The sequence below is a fragment of the Canis lupus genome, chromosome 21 (genome assembly GCF_048164855.1).
Source record: "Canis lupus baileyi chromosome 21, mCanLup2.hap1, whole genome shotgun sequence".
Lineage (NCBI taxonomy): Eukaryota > Metazoa > Chordata > Mammalia > Carnivora > Canidae > Canis > Canis lupus.
Window position 1 is genome coordinate 30835949 of NC_132858.1, and position 17317 is coordinate 30853265.

At 64.6% G+C, this 17317-nt stretch overlaps 1 protein-coding gene across 2 annotated transcripts; it reads right to left on the minus strand.

Moving 5' to 3' along the window:
- Positions 1 to 4292: 4292 nt before the first annotated feature.
- Positions 4293 to 15726, minus strand: B4GALNT4 (beta-1,4-N-acetyl-galactosaminyltransferase 4). Of its 2 annotated transcripts, none has more exons than XM_072791272.1 (20): positions 15480 to 15726; positions 12619 to 12719; positions 12163 to 12258; positions 11985 to 12080; positions 11798 to 11888; positions 11621 to 11721; positions 11374 to 11441; positions 11109 to 11187; positions 9985 to 10051; positions 9733 to 9867; positions 9514 to 9623; positions 9341 to 9441; positions 9166 to 9266; positions 8230 to 9076; positions 6342 to 6655; positions 5916 to 6069; positions 5733 to 5805; positions 5483 to 5636; positions 5062 to 5188; positions 4293 to 4719 (listed from the first exon to the last, which is right to left on the minus strand). In XM_072791272.1, exons 1-20 carry the CDS (start codon positions 15628 to 15630, stop codon positions 4596 to 4598), a joined length of 3090 nt encoding a protein of 1029 aa, XP_072647373.1. In that variant the 5' UTR covers positions 15631 to 15726; the 3' UTR covers positions 4293 to 4595. The 2 variants fall into 2 exon arrangements, with proteins under 2 accessions (XP_072647373.1, XP_072647372.1); XM_072791271.1 differs by having other exon boundaries at positions 12616 to 12719; positions 15480 to 15725.
- Between the last annotated feature and the right edge of the window lie 1591 nt (positions 15727 to 17317).

Here is a 17317-nt window from a genome sequence, read left to right on the forward strand (position 1 = left end):
GAAGTGGTTTGGTTCTGTGAGAAGCCGGCAAGCGTCTTCCGAAGCGGCTGCGCACCCTGCATGCCCGCCGCCGCTCCGTGTGTCGTCAGCGTGTGACGTCATGTCCCAGATCCGGGCTGTTTAGCAGGCGTGCGGAGGGATCGGTGTCTTGATGCTCTCATTTCCCTCGTGGGTCGTATGTGGAGCAACTTTGCATGTGCTTGTTTGCCATCTGTGCATCCTGTTCAGTGAGGTGCCCATTAAGGTCTCGGGACCATTTTTTTAATTTTTTTATTTTTAAAGATTTTATTTATTTATTCATGAGAGACAGACAGAGACACAGAGAGAGGCAGAGACACGGGCAGAGGGAGAAGCAGGCTCCGTGCAGGGAGCCCGACGTGGGACTCCATCCTGGGGTCTCCAGGATCACACCCTGGGCTGAAGGCGGCGCTAACCGCTGAGCCATCCGGGCTGCCCGCCTTTGCTTCTTTGTCAAAGATCAGTTGGCCACACGTATGTGGCTTCTTTCTTTCTTTTCTAGGTTTTATTTATTTATTTAACAGAGCAAGAGAGCATAGAAGGGGGAGCTGCAGCAGAGGGAGAGGGAGAAGGAGGCTCCCCAAGGAGCTGGGAGGCCGACCCGGAGCTCGACCCCAGGACCCTGAGATCACAACCTGCGTCAAAGGCGGGCGCTTCCCCGACAGAGCCTCCCAGGTGCCCGTGTGGGGTTGACTTCTCTATTCTGTTCCCTTGATCTGTCTACTTTCATCTGTATGTGGTGTTGATCGCTGTCTCTCCCCAGCCAGCCTTGAAGCCGGGCAGCGCCCTCCAACTTTGTTCTTCTCCTTCAATATCGTGTTGGCTTTTCTGGGTCTTTTTGGTCTCTTCACATAAACTTTCAAATCAATTTGTTGACATCCACAAAATCACCTGCTGCAATCGTGGTTGGGATTGCACGGACTCTACACATCAAGTTGGGAAGAGCAGGAATCCTGGTAATACGGGGTCTTCCTGTTCATGAACGCAGGACATTTCTCCATTTATTTAACTTTTCAAACACAGGATATTTCTCCATTTATTTAACTTTTCGAACACAGGACATTTCTCCATTTATTTAACTTCTCGAACACAGGACATTTCTCCATTTATTTAACTTTTCTTCGTGGTCGTTCATGAGTTTTTGCAGTTTTCCTCATATAGATCTTTGGTGTATTTTGTTATTTTATACATAAGCTTTTTTTTTTTTTTTTTTTTTTTGGTTAATGTAAATGGTATTGTGTTTTGAATCTCAAGTTCTGGGGCACCTGAGTGGCTCAGGTGGTGAAGTGTTTGCCTTCCTTTCGGGCCATGATCCTGGACCCTGGGGTTGAGCCCTGCATCTGGCTCCCTGCAGGGAGCCTGCTTCTTCCCCTGTTTGTACTCTCTCTCTCTCTCAAAAAAATAAATAAAATACTTAAATAAAGTATAAAGTAATAAAATACACACAGGCAGAGGGAGGAGCAGGCTCCCTGCAGGGAGCCCGATGTGGGACTCGATCCCAAGACCCCTGGGGTCACGCCCTGAGCCAAAGGGAGATGCTCAACCTCTGAACCTCCCAGGTGCCCCTAAATTTCAAGTTCTAATTATTCATTGCTGATCTATAGGAAAGCAAGTGACTTTGGTGTATTAACTTTATATCCTGCAACTTTGCTGCAATTGCTTATTAGTTCCAGGATGGTTTGTTGTTATTTCGCTGATTCTTTTGGATTTCTTACATAGCTGATCATCTGCAAACAAAGCCCTTTATGCGTGCATCCCTTTAATTTCCCATATGTCTAACTTATTTCCTTTTCTTGTCTTATTGCATTAGCTAATGTGGTTGACTCTTGAACAGCATGTGTTTGAATGGTGCAGGTCCACCTATTTGTGGATTTTTTTTTTTTGATACAGTGCAGTACCCTAAGTGTAGTTTCTCTTCCTTGTGATTCTCTTAACATTTTCTTTTTTCCAGCTTATTTTTAAAAAAGTACATAATTCATATAAAATGTGTCAAAAAATAAAAAAATAAACAATAATAACAAAATATGTGTCAACTGACAGTTTTGTGTTATTGGTGAGGCTTCCCATCACCAGTAGGCTCTTAGCAGCCAGGTTTTGGGGGCAAAAGTTATATAGGGATTTTTGACTATGCAGGGGGTTGCTGCCCTAATCCCTCTGTATTGTTCAAGGGTCAACTGTACTTCCAATATGACATTGAGGAGTGGTGACAGGCGTTAATCACTAATTAGAAAAAAACAATTTCAAGTGTCACCTCTGACCGTAGCCACTGTACAGCCTGCAGGTGTTCTCTGGGACATCTGCTTCTCAGGCTTGCTTTTTCTGAGCACTGTTTACAACTGCGGGCTTGCTCAAACTTACTGTTCTCTTTCAGGGTTTAATTATCTTCTTTTTCTTTTTTGGGGGAGAGGGCTTAATTATTTTCTACAACAGCTGCCACCAGCTAACATACTAGACATTTTCTGTGTTGTGTCTATTGTCTGCTCCCCTCACCCTTCGCCGGAAGGTAAAGTTCCAAGAGGGCCAATTCTTGTCTCTCGTGTTCACTTCTTTTCCCTTCATGCTTAACTGCTCAACATGTACTGTGTGCTCAATAAATAATTATTAAAATGGGTTAATAAATTATGGCATATGTATAATTCAGATTACATGGGGTTTCGCTTGAAATCTCCTCCTGCTTCCTGACATAATTTCTCTGAGGTGTTTGCTTCACCTGCCTGTTGTTGATGTTTCTCTTCTCTCCTCCTCTCCCTTTTGGAGAATGTATTTCTGCATCCAGCACTAGTTTTCTTGTTATGAAAAAGAGAAAATGCCATCTGAGCTCACACTGGGGGAGAGGAGGGCAGCATGAACGAAGGGCCCTGGTAGCTTCCGAGCAGAGATGAGGCGGGTGAGCTGCTACCCCTGCCCCGTAGGCACTTGTGCTCTCTGGACCAGCAGCACCTGTTGTGAAGCTGGTCACAGGTGACTTAGTGTCCACAAGCATCTGCTGGCCACTCTGCTCAGCGGTGGCAGGGCTGAATGTCCCTTCCAGCAAGGTCATTTCTAGAATCTTCTCAGGGCCAGAGGGTGGTGTCCATCTGGTTCTTCTCTCCCTGGGATGGTTCCTGCTGCCCCGTGTTCATGGCGAGGTACAACCTGAGATGACACCTTGGGTCAACCTCACGAGGACTGTTTGGGCTGCTGGGTTGGACGGCCTTCCCACTGAATGTGAACGAGGAAGAATCACGGCCCCAAAGGCATCCAGGCCCCAATCCCTGAAACCTGTGACCGACACCTTACGTGGCAAGAAGAACTCTGCAGATGTGGTTACATAAAGAATACTGATCGAGATGAGAGATTATCCTGGTGAATGCGTAGTCATAGGTGTCCTCACGAGACAGAGTTAGGAGGGTCGGGGAAAGATGCAACAATGGAAGCAGAGGGGAGACACCGGGAGCTCCGGAGTGGCTGTTGTGAAAACAGCAAGCTGCTGGCTTGAGGGCAGAGGAAGAAGCCCTGAGCCCAGAACCCAAGCAGCCTCTCAGTGTGCCGAGGGTGAAGCCGGTTTGATCTTAAAGCCTCCAGGAGCTCGAGCCTGTAGAGACCTTGGCTTTAGGACCTCAGACCCCCAGAACTATGAGATGTTCTCCGCTGTCTGTGCCGGCCACAGAGATCTCCCACAGGCAGAGCACCAGCCTCCCTCCTGGGGCTGGGACCCAGCTTCCGACCGCTGACACCCCCAGGAGGAGCCAGGCCTCGAGAGCATCTTCATCTGTCAGTACTCACCCGGAGCGCCCAGAGCCTGAACTCCCACTTACGTGAACAGAAGTCAGATCAGCTCCCAGCTCCCCTCCCCCCATCACAGTGTCAACCAGCTTGAGGGGGGTTTTCTGCTTCTGGCAGCTCAGCTAAGTGCTGCCCCCAGCGTGGTCCTAGGGCCCTGCCCGTTCACCTTCCCCTCCTGGGACGACGGGGTCGGGACTGACACCCAAGTTCTGTTTTCAAAAGGGAAGGCAGTGCGATGGCCAATTGCTCCTTCCTGGCAGGTGCCAAGGCCGTGCCCCTGCCCAAGGCTGCGTGCCTCCACCGCACCGGGGGTGGGGGGGTGGGAAGGAGGTCAGCCCACCTCCGGAGCCGAGGCTCCCGAGCGTGGCAAGGGGCACAGGGGGCGGTGTGGCGGCTGCAGCCATGAGCAGGCCCTCGGGGCAGGGGCTCCGGGTACCCAAGGCCGGCGGGCTCCCTGCTGTCGCCGGGCACCGTTTCTGCCCTCCCGACACAACCAGGCAGAGGACAAGTCAGAACTAAAAAAAATATTTCATTTCATTCTGAATAAAAAACGGAACAGACATAACTCTTGGAAATCCTGAAAACAATGTCGTCGCTACGGCAAAATTTCACAGAAATCATCGCACAGGGTGTGGAGACCGGCGCGCCCCACGCAGCTGTGAAGGCTGCCTTGCGGCGAGGGGCGCGGGGTGGCCGCGAGGGCCAGGCACGGTGGTGGCGGTGCCCTGCGAGGTGCCCCGTGTCACCCGGGACCAGGCCCGGGGCCTGGCCCCCAGCCGCCACCTCAGGGCGCAGCCGGGCGGGCGGCCTGGTCACGGGCTCCCCCCGCGGGAGCCCTTCCGGCTGCGCGTGCCCCACATGCCCCGCTTGGAGTGGTAGTGGTGGTAGAAATTCCTCAGTCGGAGCCGTTCCACCTCCAGCCCTGCCTGCAGGACCCTGGGCAGAAAGGGGTGTCAGGAGCCAGGGTGGGGTGGCAGCGCTGCCCCAGAGCCTGTAGGATCTGGGGGGTCAGGGCTCCCACTGCGTTGGGACCTGGTGGCAATGGGGGCCCAGGGGCACCACGGGGGCGGCGCGGTCTGGGGACAGAGTCTGTAGGGCCCTGGAAGTAAGAAGGGGCTTGGGGACTTGGGGTGGAGTCAAAGGGTCTCTCCTCGGGCAGAGACCAAGCAGGAGGACACAGTCCCCGCAGCCGGGAGGATCCCCTGGGCTTCACCCTCCCCACTCAAGGGAAGCTATGGAAGCGTCCTTGGTCTCCCTGAGGGCTGTGGAGGCGCTCACCTGTCCAGGAGCTCCCAGTCCTCGCCCCCCCACTGGTCGCGGAACTCCTCGGTGTTCATGCCTCCGACCCGGTCAAAGTCTGACTTGTAGATCCCGAAGAGGCCGAAGCCATTCACCTCCCAGTAACCTGGGCAGGAAGGTGCCCCTCAGACCCCTGGCCCCGCGAGCCTTCCTCCCCAGCTGCAGGAGTGGGTCTGGGACGGGGTCCCACGTTGGAGCGGCTCCCGGGGGGGCACCCATTTGCGGAGCTCGTGACTAGCGTGCTGGAGAAGGCTCTTGGGGGTCAGGCATGACCCTGGAGGTTCTGGGGGGACCTGGGCACCAGGAGGGGCACCGACAGGCCCAGGCCTGCCTCCGGGGCCTTGATTTTACCCTGGCGCAGGCGGCAGCTCTAGCGCTCTGGGGCCGCCCAAGGCATTACCGTGCGGGTCCCCCGGCGAGCTTCCACAGCCCAGGCGCATGACCACGGGCGCGAAGGCCAGCTTGCCCTCCACACAGTGCTTGCGGATGCTGTCCAGGATGTTGGGCGGGAAGTGGATGTGCAGGTCACACAGGAAGACGATGCTGCTGGCGTCCTGGAGGTGGAGATCACGGAGATCATGGAGGTCCCGGCGCCGTCCCCCTAGGCCCAGCCCTCCCTCGGCTTCCTGCCCTCGCTCCCTCCCGCGCACCTCCACGGCGTCCACGCCAGCTTGCAAGCCCGCGGAGCGCTCGAAGTTTCCGGTTCGCCTTAGGTACTGGTACCTGGGGGGGTTGAAGGGGCGAGGAAGAGCGGGCGGGAAGTCACAGGCGCAGCCCCGGCGCGCAGGGGGAACCCCGCGGCCCCCAGGAGGCGGGGGTGCGGGCGCGGTTACCGGGGCAGGTGGGCAGCGCGCAGGGCCCGCTCCACATCCATGTCCTCGCTCTCGAAGTCCACCAGGATGACGCTGAAGTGCGAGTCCCCGGTGCGGGCATGCAGCGTGGCCATGTCCGCCAGGAACTGTGCCACCCAGCGCGCCTGGTTCTTCACTGGGGGAGACGGGCCTGAGTCCATCCCAAGCGGCCTCTGCTCACCAGAGCTACCCCGTCCTGGAGGCGGCCCCCCCCCCCCCCCCCCCGCACCTGGGCTCCCTCACCAGCACCCACCCCCGCACCTGGGCTCCCTCACCAGGCCCACCCCCCCCCTCCCCCCGGCTCCCTCACCAGCCCCCCCTCCCGTCACCCACCTGGGCTCCCTCACCAGGACCCCCGCCCCCCGCCCCTGGGCTCCCTCACCAGCCACCCCCCCTCCCCCCGTGCACCTGGCACTATGAAGTGCACCGTCACATCCTGGCGCCAGGCCAGGTGCAGCGGCCGGCAGAGCTCGGGGCGGCCATCAGGGCGCGTGGAAACGACGGGGGCAGGCTCAGGGCTCGGCGCGTCGGGCTCCGCGTCGGACTCGGCGTCTGCGTCCCCGTCCCCAGCGTGCGCCCTGGGCAGCCGCAGGAACACGTACTCCGACAGGCGCCAGCGGCCGCCCCCGCGCTCCTGCAGCTCCAGCTCCAGCAGGAAGCGGCTGCCGCGGGCCGAGTCTCGGCGCTTCTCCACGTTCACGATGCGCAGGAGCGCGAAGCGCCTGGTAAGCCGAGCGGCCTGGGTCAGCGCCCTTGGCCTGGGCACGGGCGGTCCCCCCTCTGCTCGGTGACCCCCCCCCCCAGGGGGCCGGGCTTCCCGGGAGCTGGAGAAGGCAGGCCACGCGGAGCGCCTCCGTCCTGCGGAGGCAGCCCCGTCCGCCCTCCCCGCCACCGGGCCTCCCCAGTGGATGCGCTCCTCTAGAACGCGCTCAGGGGACTTCAGGGCCCCCAGCGGCCGCAGGACGAGGTCGAGGTCTTCAGGTGGCCTCGGAGGGCCTCAAGCAGATCCTAAGTTGCCCTCCACGTGCCCTCATGTGGGCTGAGCCCCCTTCCTGGCGCCCGCCTCTGCGCGGAGCCTCCAACCGGCTTCCGGCGCTCGCCTGCCACTCGGAGGCCCTGAGGACGTGCCTGGGCCTGCCCCTGCCCCTGCCCCGCTGAGTGTCCTTTGTCCCCTGCCCTGTCTTCAAGCAGAGGCTGGTCATCCCGGGAAAACGGGCTCCTGCCCTGCTGCTCCCTCCCGCCTGTCCTCCCTGCGCGGGCAGCGCCCCTCACCGTGGCGCCTACCTGTGTGACCCCCGAGGGGTGCCCACCTCTCCTGTCCACCCTGCCCTCCCCGCGAGTTCTCCCCAGCATCATGGACGTTCTGCTGCAGACGCCCTGGGTCTACCCACACCCTTGGTCCTGGGGCCACCCATCTGCCGCTCTCGGGAAGCTGAGGGCCCCCCAGAAGCCCACCCCTGCCCGCCATGCCGTCCGTCCCATCACAGCCTGTCACTCGTGGCTCCTCTGGGCTTCCCATCCTGTTTACTCCTCTCCAAGGAGGGGAGACGCCGTTCTCCAACCCAAACAAGTCGAACCCCTGTCCTGCCCAGAACCTTGTACTGCAAGCAAGAAAGAGGGGTGCTAGGCAGGTTGCTCGAGGCCCACAGCGGCCCCCCTGCCTTTGCGTGCCGTGGCTAGCTGGGCAGATCCTGCTCCTCCTTCAGGGCTCACACGGCTCAGAACTTTCCAGGCTCTCCTGGGGGCCCAGACGGGGCCTCCCACTCTCCACAGCACTACCTATGAGGGAGTGGGGGTGGGAGTGGAGACAGGCCTGGAATCTCCCGGCCTGGGGGAGACCAGAGGCAGCAACAGGCAGGAGCGCTGGGTCCTTCCCTGGAGTCTTCCCGCTTGGAAGACCCAGTGGCATGGTGCCAGGAGAGGAGGGAGCCGGGGACTCTGGGCTTGACCTTTGGCTGTGTCTGTCCCTTGAGGACAGACCCGGCTGGCTCAGATTCGTTCTTGGGTTCAGGCCCAAGGTGAGGGTGGGGTCTGGAGGTGCAGGACAGGGGAGCCGGTCCCGGGTGTGTGTGGGGGTCAGGCTTCTAACAGTGGACAGGGAACTTGCACCATAAGCAGCCCCAGAGGAGACAGGCATATAAGACTCTCCCCCAGGGAGCGTGTTCGCCACTCCCGGAGCCCATCACCCCCGGTTTGCAGGCTTCCAGAGACCAGGGCCTGCCCTCCCCTGTGCCCCCTCTCTGCATACCCACAAGGGCCTCCCCTCCCCTGCACCCCCTCGCCCCCTCCCCCTCACCCGCCGTGGCGCGCGTTCAGCCGCTCCATGTACTGAGCCACCACGTCCACGGCCTCGGCCTCGGGCAGCTGCAGGTTCCCCGACACGTTGCAGCGCAGGTCGTTCCAGTCGGAGCGCAGCAGCTCGAAGTCCACGGCGCCCACGCTGAACGTGCGCTGCCAGTCAATGGCGTCCTCGCGCCAGCGGCCCCGCGGGGGCCCCGCCGCCTCGTCGCTGTCCTCCGCGCCCGGGGCCCTGTCCTCGTCCGCCTCCTCCTCCTCCTCCTGCTCGTCCTCCCCAGGCGGCTGCGGCCCGGACACCTGGGACAAGCTCAGGAAGGAAGTCACGGGCTGTGCTTCCGACGACGAGTTCAAGCCCGCGGTGGCCGCGGCGAGGGCGGGCACGCGCGCCTGGGCCTCCCGGCTGCCCTGCGTGGCCTGAGCCCGGGCAGGGGTCCGCGGCTGCACGGCCTGGGGGCGGCCGGTCCTGTGGCCTGGAGGCCGGGGCAGCCGGGGGGGCGCCCGCAGCTGCATGCGGGGGAGCGGCCGGGGGCGGAGGAAGACGCCGGGGAAGGGCGGCCGCGGGGGGCTGCGCGGGCCCAGGGGCGCCAGGGCCCGAGGGGGAGCGCGCGGCCCGGGGCGCACGCGGGTCACGTACACCTTGGGCGGCGCGGGCGCGGCTCGGGGGCGCGGGGCGCGGCCCAGCAGGAGGGGCGGGGGGCGCGCGGCCCAGCTCAGCGCCCGGGAGCGCCTGGGGCTCGGCGGGGTGGGGGCCGTGGTCGAGGGGAGGAGGCCGCCGCGCGGGGGGGGCGCCTCCGTGGGCTCCAGACTATCCAGCAGCTCCCCCTCGTCCTCGTCGTCCAGGAGGTCTGCGGGAGGCACGAGTGAGCCGCCGGCCCCGGGGGGGGGGGGGGGGGGGGTAGGCCGCAGGCTGGGGGCACCGGGGCGCCTGCCTCACCATCGGGGTTGAGAAAGAGGAAGGCCCGGCGCTGCACGTCGTCCTCCTCGTCCTCCTCGCCCTCCTCCTTGTCCATCTTCATGTACTTATAGAACCCGAACCTGCGGGGGGGCGGGGCATCAGCGCGGACCCCGCCCCCCGCCCCGCCAGTGCGCCCCCCACCCTCCCCACCCACCTCTCCAGGTACAGCGGCGACTCCCGGTAGAAGCATTTGTTTTCAGTCTCCATGTGAGTGAGGCGCGTGTGGTCGTTGGGGTAGACGAAGGACAGGTACACCTGCGGGCGGGGCGCAGGGCTCAGGGGACCCCGGGAGGCGGCCTGGGTCCCGGGGGGCTCTCGGGCACTTACAAACTGCAGGCCCTGGTATCTCGCAATGGGAAAGTCCTTGACCACATAGGTGGGGGCGTAGGCGCAGGGCTCCAGCACATTCTCCAGGCTGGAAGGCTCCACCCGGGGTGCTGTGGGGGCGTGGCCACAGCGTGAGTGGCAGGCAGCGCCCTGCCCCACCTCCCAAGCCCCGCCCCGCCCTCCAAGCCCCGCCCCCTGGGCTGGGGGGTCCCGGCTCACTGAGGAAGAAGGTGTCTCGGGGGTCTGGGCGCAGCATGTCAGCTCTGGGCTCCTCCTGCGGCAGGTGCCCCCCCACGTGGCTAGCTGGAGACTGGGGCACGTGTGCCACATGGTCCATCTTCAGGGATGATTCATCTGGGGGCACAGAGAGGCACGGGGGACCCCAGGAGTGCCCAGAGACCACTCCTCAGCTCTCCGCACCCGCATCCGCATCCAGAGCCCCCCTCCCCACCGAGGCACTGGGCCCCTCACCTGTGTACAGGGAGATGTGAGCAGAGCCGATGACCTCAAACTTCAGGCCTGGCAAGAAGGCTCGCCACTGGGGGAGGGAGAGAGCAGTCAGGACCAAGGTGTGGGGTGAGGACAGGAACAGCTTCAAAGGAACAGGTCTTCTCTGATGTGGGCATGGGACCTAGTCGGGACAGCCCCTTCAAGGGTGCAGGGAATCTGGAGGGTGGATGGGAGGCAGGTAAGGACCCCCTCCCCTTGCTCCCTCCAGGCCCCTACTGACGTCCTGGGCACCCCCCTGCGGCCTGCTTCCCCATTCTGCAGCCGCGGCTCTCCTGGAGGTCACTGCGGACCCTCCCAGGGCTCGCACACCCCCCCCTCACGAGACCAGGGTCCCCCTCTGTCTCCCAGTCTCCTCCGCAGGCTCTGTCCCTCTGCCCTCCTCCCAGGCTGGACTTCCCAGGAGCTGTTCCAGGGCCTCTTCCCTTCCCAGCTCGTCCTCAGCTTCCACGAGGTCACCCCACTCCGTGCCAGCTGGGCTGGGGTGATGCCTGTCACATATGCTGGACACAGGCGACCTCCCACGGGCTGCGCTGAGCACCCCCATCCCACTCTAGTCATCACCCCATGCGCAGCCCGGTCGGGCCCTCTGTCCTGTGCACCCCTGCCCCCCCTCCTTTCCCACCTCCCTGGTTCAGGGACTGCACAAGACATCCCTCCCCCAGGCTCCAGGGCTGAAGGGGTTTTCCTGGAATGTAAACCCAATAACCACCGTCGTCAGGACAAAGCCAGAGCTGTCCCCACCCCCTACCCCCTGGAGTTCTGGAGGAATGCTGGGTGTTGCCATCCTCTGCCTTCCTGAGATCTGGAATTCACCCCATGCAGCCCGTCCCAAATTCTCTCCTGAAGAGGACATCCCCCCATGAACGTGTCATCTCTCAAGACTACTCAGGCCCCACTTCCTCCACGAAGCCTCTCCAAGCAGCCGGGGGCCGTCCCTGGGGGTCTGCTTTGCCAACTGGACGGGAACACGGTGGTGGGGGGGCGGGAGGGTCCGCACCACTGCCCTTCGGGGACTGCTAGGAGCAGGGAGGGCAGGGGCAGGGAGGCGATGCTCTAGGAGGCCACGGAGGGCAAGTCACACTCACACCCACTTCCACATGGTCCGAGCCTCGGTCGTCCTGTTTGTGCAGCAGCTCGAAGTAGTACCTCCGGGAGGCCATGAGCCTGGGGACATGAGGAGTCAGGGGGACATGTGGCCACTGTGCCCCAAAAACAGGGAGCCCAGAGATGGGGCGCTCCGGGATGGCTCCCAGCGCTGTCTGGCCAGGACAGGATGAGGGCAGTGGTTTCAGGTGTGCTGTGTGTGCTAACGTGTGCTCACTCATGCGCACGCCCCGCCCAGGCACTCACCGCTTGGGTTTGGACACCTGGGAGCTGAACTTGGTGAATTCTCCAGGTGCCGTCCACTCTGAGCCAGTCTGGGGAGCGATACAGAGGGGGTGGGGGGTGGGGGTTCACCCTCTCCTTGGGGGCACCAGCCTCATCCAGTCCCCGTCCCTCAGAAGCTGGAGGTGACGGAGGCGGCAGGAGGCCCGCTGAAGACAGACGGGCGTGTGGGTGCAGGGCCGGGGCGGGCGTGCTGTGGGGTCCAGGGTACCTTGCCCACGTAGGCCACCAGCTGGGCGCCCGCCGGGCTCTCGTCTGGGCTCAGCCAGAACTCAGAGTTGTCATCTGAAGCCACAGAGAACTGGACGTCTCCTAGGCCACAGGACAAGGACTCAGGGGGGCGTGCGGCCCTTCTGACTCCCTCCCCGGCACACCCCCACCCTCGCACCATCTCTCGCCGGGTGGATGAAGCCGAAAATCCGTAGTCCGTAGTTCTTCCACTTGGGGGACACGGCCAACTTCTTGACGGTGGTGCGGGTCTAGGGGCAGGGGCCTGTGACGTCAAAGCACCCGCACGCCCTCCGCACCCCGCATGCCCTCCCCACAAGGGGGCGCGCCCTGCCCCCAGCACTCACGTGGGGGAAGAGCGGGAAGTGCAGGTTCCTCCTCAGATGGCCCACGGCGCCTCCACACCAGTCCTCAAAGACGTGCAGGTTCGCCTGCCCCTTGTACTGAGGGGCGGGAGGGGGCCTTACCTTGGGCAAAGTCCCCCCCAGCGTGCCCCCGCAGCCCCGCAAGCCAAGCAGCGCTCACCTCTTCCCACCACGGGGGCACCTGACGAGTGAGGTTCAGGGGGGGCGGCTTTCTGGCCCCCACAGGGAACGGCAGGTTTGGGTCCCGGCCTTCAGGCTCCAGGAGAGAAAAGGCACCGGGGTCAACGGGGTCAACGCTGAGACACGGAGGGCAGGGAGGGGTCACACAAGCACACACAGCCCGACACAAACCGCACAAGGACTGCCCTGCACGCCACCAGCTGGAAAGCCCCAAGTCCACCGTCCCCCAGGTGACACGTCCCGACGGCCCTGTCACGCCTGCCAGCCGCACCCTGGGCCAGCCCGCGAGGCACCACCTGCGTCCGCACGGACGGAACTTGGGCCAGGCCACGCGGGTGCCAGCCAGCCGCACCCCTGCATCCACACACCGGCCCCTGCGTGGCCTCGGGGCCTGGGCACGGCGCAGCATGTTCTTGCCCGCGGCCCCGCTCACCACCTGCTCCTCCTCTCGGCTTTCGCTGGAGTCCTCCGCCCTGTGCGTGGACAGCGCAGCGCGGACGCCCCTGCCCTCGGTCACTCCGCTCAGCTTCTCACCGTCTGTGGGCAGCACGTGGGGCATCATGGGGCACAGCCCCCGCTGCCGGGGTCCGCCGGGGGCACTGGCGCCTCCCGCTGCGGCCCCTCCGCGTCAGCTGCTCCCGGTACCCACCGCCCCGTTGCTGTGCAGTTGCTCCCTGCCGGGCCCCCTCCACACCTCTGCGGGCAGGCAGCCCCCGTCAAGCCCACGCCAGGTCCACAGGTCCACACTCACCTGGCCGCCCCACCGGGCTGTGTCCCCAGCAAGGCCCCCAGCTCTACCGCGCTGCACCCTCAGCTCTTGTCCCTCATGGGGTTTTGTGCTCCCCTGCCCCCCCCCCCCACCGTGTGCCAAGGGTCAGTGCCGGGCCTTGCTGTTGGGACAGCCGGCGCTTGTGCCATAAGGTGAGGCCGGGCCCGGCTCATGGCACAGGTGCCACGGGCCGCCCTTGAGTGGGGGTTCGGGACCAAAGGAGCCCTGACCAGTCTGGACAGAAGGGGGTTGCACACGCTGGTCTGGCTGTGGAGGCCTGGGCCATCGGGACTCTGGAGGGAGACTGTCCCCCGGGGGACCCCTTCCTAGGTCTGTCTGTGTACCCCCCACGCCCTAGCCTGCAGCAGACCACGTCCAGGCCCCCAACTCCCTCAGATTCCTGGACCTCTTGCCCGAGCTGTGGACCTGAACGTCCCGTGCTGTCCCCTGGGTGGTGGGGGTGGGTGCCACACCCCGGGACCTGAGGCTCTGAAGGGAGGCTTTACTGTACCCCACCTCTGCCTCTCCTGGCGTTCCCACCCAGGGCTCCCCCATCCAGGAGCCCAGCCTCTGCTCCAGGGCAAGCCTGGTTTCAACCCCCCTGGCCTTCCTTCGAGCCAGCCCCGGGAGCTGAATTCCTGTGTGGACACATGGCCTGAGCCCCCTCTCCGGGACAGGGCAGCTGCCCTTGGTCTCTGGCCTGTGGGTGCCCATGGTGCCTGCCCACCTGCTCTTCCTGGGTTCCTCCCTCGCCGCCCTCTGTCCAGCTGGGAGATGAGCCCCTAAGAGGCTCAGGGCCAAATCCCTACAGCCTGGCCCCGATGCTCCCTGCCCACCAAGCTCAGTCCATGGGTATTAGGGGCCTTCGGCGGTGCGGTCCCAGCCCAGGCTGCCGCCACCGTCCTGCAGGAACACAGGGCCACCTGCCACACAGGCGCCCTGTGGGACACCAGGGAAGTAGCCCCCCTGCCCCTCTCCGACGCTGCCTCCCAGTTGTCAGTGAACATAGCACTGACCCCAACACTTGAAAAGGCCCCGGGCACGTCTAGCTGCTCGGCTTCTCACAAGCCCTGCCCCCGGGGGAGCCCAAGGCTGGCCCGAGGTGGGGCTGGCCAGAGCCGAGACCCGAGGGCGCCGGCCGTTCCTGGAAGGTGCCACGTGGGAGTCTGACCTTCCAGGACCCGGAGCGGCTCCTGCTCACCCAGGAGCAGCAAGGGCAGTCTGGCCAGTGTCCCAGCCTCTCTGCTGGGGGAGCTGAGGGCAGACAGGGACTCAGAAATGGGGTTCCCACACCCCCACCCCCTCCCGGTTGCTGAGCTAGACTCCCCAGCTGCTCAGGAAGTCAAGTTGGGGAGGACTGTGGTCGCTTGAGAAGCCACAGAGGTGGCTGGGGAAGGGAGGCCGGTCTTGTTCTGTGTCACTGGGTCACGCTCTGGGGTCTTGCCTTGTTTGCTGATAGCTGGGGGAGGGGGGCCTCTTTTAGGGACTCAGCCTCTCAAGAGTGTGGTGGCTGTGAGGTGTGTAGACTCAGGGGGTTGGGACAAGCTCCAAGCTCTGGGCCTGGAAGATCTGGGGGGCCCAGTGTCTAGGCACAGGAGAGGTGGCCGTGGCTTCGGCAGCTGGGAGGCAGGAGTGGGAACAGGGAGGCTTGGACTCCTGGGTGGAGAGCGCCCTGCTGCTGTGAGCCACGGTCATGGGCCTGAGTCTTTAGGAAGCAAGACTCTGTCTCCCTGCCTCCCATCATAAGGACACACAGCACCGTGCCTCCTTAAGGGTCGGGGCAGTCTGCCCCGGGATGTGTGTGGGGGGTCACGCCTGCCCCGAGGTCCTTCCCTCTCCTGTCCCCCCCACCCCGCCCAGGTTCCAGGCTCTCTGCTTCTCCTCTCCCCACCGGCTTTTCAGTCCCGTTCCTCCAGGTGTGTCACCACCTTCAAGAGGCCATCGCATCCCTGGAGGCATCCCCTGAACTGCAGGAGCCCAGGAGCCCGACCCTCCCCTGCTGTCTCTCCCAACACTCCCCAGGGCCTGACTTGTTTTGTGGGTTCACTGTCCCCACTGGAGTGTGAGCTGGAGGAGCCTGGGAAAGTTCACTCCAGACAGTTGAGGGGTCCCCAGGCTGGATCCCCCTTTCCCTGCTTCCCCTCCGCACAAAAGCATCTCAGGCCCCTGTGAGAGGTTTGCCTGGGGCATCCCGGCCAGGACGGCCCTACAGCGCCAGTCAGCTCCCTCCAAGCCCCTCCCCACCCACCCGGCCCTCTCCCGGGCAGATGGGTAGACTGAGGCTCCGCTAAGGGGGCGAGGGGCGGACCTGCCAGGCCTTCTCGAAAATCCCAGCCTGCGGGGCCTGGGGGCGGGGCCTCCCAGAGCCCTCGGGAAACCCCGTCGCTCCTGGCTCCGGGTCGGATGCCCGAGTCTGCCTAGGTGGGGGGACGCTCCCCGGGAGGGTCGCGCGCGTCACTGCTGACGTCACTGGGCTCCTGGCCCGGCCGAGCCGCGCCCCCCGCCCCCCCCCGGCGCCCCCTCCCTACCTCGCCCGTAGCCCAGCCGCTGGCGCAGCGCGCGGCCCTGGCGCACCAGGCTCAGGTGCACGTACGTGAGCCACGCGGCGCAGGTGAGCAGCAGCAGCAGCAGCAGCAGCTTGATCTGCTTGCGGACCTTCTTCACCGGGAACCACGGCATCGCGCCGTCCCCGCCCCGCCTCGGGCGTGCTCAGCGGCGCCTCTGCGGCCCCTGGTTCCCGCGCGCCCCGCGCCGCGGCTCCCGGCCCCGCATGGCCCTTTGTCCGCCGCCCGCGGCCACTCGGCGCGGCCGCGACCCCGGGCTGCCCTCGGCCGCGGGCCCGGGGTGGGCGGCGGAGCGGCTCCGGCGGTGCCCCCGCCCGGCCCCGCCCGGCCGCTCGGCTCCACGCTCCTGGGGGCCGCGGCGGGACCGAGCAGCATCCACGCTGCGGTGCTACCCACCGTGAAACGGGCCCGGCCGCCGCGCGGCGCCAGCCAACCGGGGCCCGGGCAGCCCGCGGGGAGCCAATCCGCGGCGTGGGGGGCGGGGCCGCCGGGGTAGGGTGTGCCCGCCGCTCGTCTCCACGCAACGCGCGCGAATCCACCTGGGCGCGCGGCGCGGGGGCGCGGGGGGCGCGGGGGCGCGGGGACCTGGGGGTCCTGGGGCGCGGGGGTGCAGGGGGGCGGGGGCGCGGGGGTCTGGGGGTCCTGGGGCGCAGGGGTCTGGGGGCGCGGGGACCCGGGGGCACAGGGTCCGGGGGCGCAGGGGGTCGGGGGCGCGGGGGCGTAGGGGTCGGGGGCGCGGGGGCGTAGGGGTCGGGGGCGCGGGGGGTCCGGGGGCGCAGGGGAGCGCAGGGGAGCGCAGGGGAGCGCAGGGGAGCGCAGGGGGGCGGGGCCCCGGGGGGCGCGGGGGCGCGGGGACTCGAGGGTGCAGGGGCGCGGGAGTCCGGGGGCGCGGGGACCTGGGGACCCAGGGGCGGAGGCCAGGGGTGCAGGGGGTCGGGCGTGGGGACGGGAGGGGCAGAGGACCGGACCTGGTGGCTGGCCGTGGGTGCAGAGTCCCCCCCCCCCCCCCCCCCAGGGGCACGCGGGGGAAGTGGAGCTGCAGAGGCCTGGGGGAGCGGGCATGTGGGGATGGAAGCACTGGTTATGGGGTGGGGACACAGGGAGCAGAGGACTCCGGAGAGGAAGCAGGGGACACCAGGGCCTCAGGGGATGGGGGGAAAGCTGGCCGAAGGCTGCAGCCTGGTCTTGGAGTCGAAGCAAGGCTCTGGAAAATAGAGCAACCCCGAAGGACTGGGGCTCAAAGGGCTGGAAAGGGGAAGGGAGTTTTGGGGAGACACAGGTGGTAGGTGATGGTGGTGGGTGAGTGGGCAGGAGAGGTGGGGGGCTTGCGAGGGAGTGAGAAATGGGAGGCTCTCAGAAGCACATGGCTTCATCCTGGGGGGCCAGGCCTTTCCTGGCCCAGGTGGATGGGCAGCAGAGGGCAAGGGGGTGGCCTCCAGTGACAGCGGAGTCGAGGTGGAGAGCAGCTGTGCAGGTGGCCGGGCAGGACGCAAGGGGGGTGCACAGCAAATCTCTTCCACTTCCACTTGGGACGTGAGGGCTGGGCTCTGGGGTGCGGCTGCCGCAGGGCTGGGGGTGGGAGGCCCTGTGGGTGGATGATGGGCTTTGCCCCTTCCTCCCTCTGTCCCCACCAGCCGCCAGCCTCAACCTTCTCCCTTTATTGCTTCCTCTGTGTGTCCCAGCTTCACGTCACTGCGAACCACAGCAGCCCAGCGTGAGTGCTGTGAGGCAGCTGCTGGTGTCCGTGGATTCTGTGGGTCAGGGTGTTAGGGCCCCACAGCCTGTCCCTGCTTTATGATGTG

Excerpts from the sequence above, each read along its gene's own strand:
- B4GALNT4 (XM_072791271.1), bottom strand. The coding sequence starts at position 15,630 with ATGCCGTGGTTCCCGGTGAAGAAGGTCCGCAAGCAGATCAAGCTGCTG. Across the intron at positions 11,442-11,620 it reads TGGTGGCCTACGTGGGCAAG|ACTGGCTCAGAGTGGACGGC; the intron begins GTACCCTGGACC and ends ATCGCTCCCCAG. Across the intron at positions 6,070-6,341 it reads GGTGCACTTCATAGTGCCAG|TGAAGAACCAGGCGCGCTGG; the intron begins GTGCACGGGGGG and ends CGTCTCCCCCAG.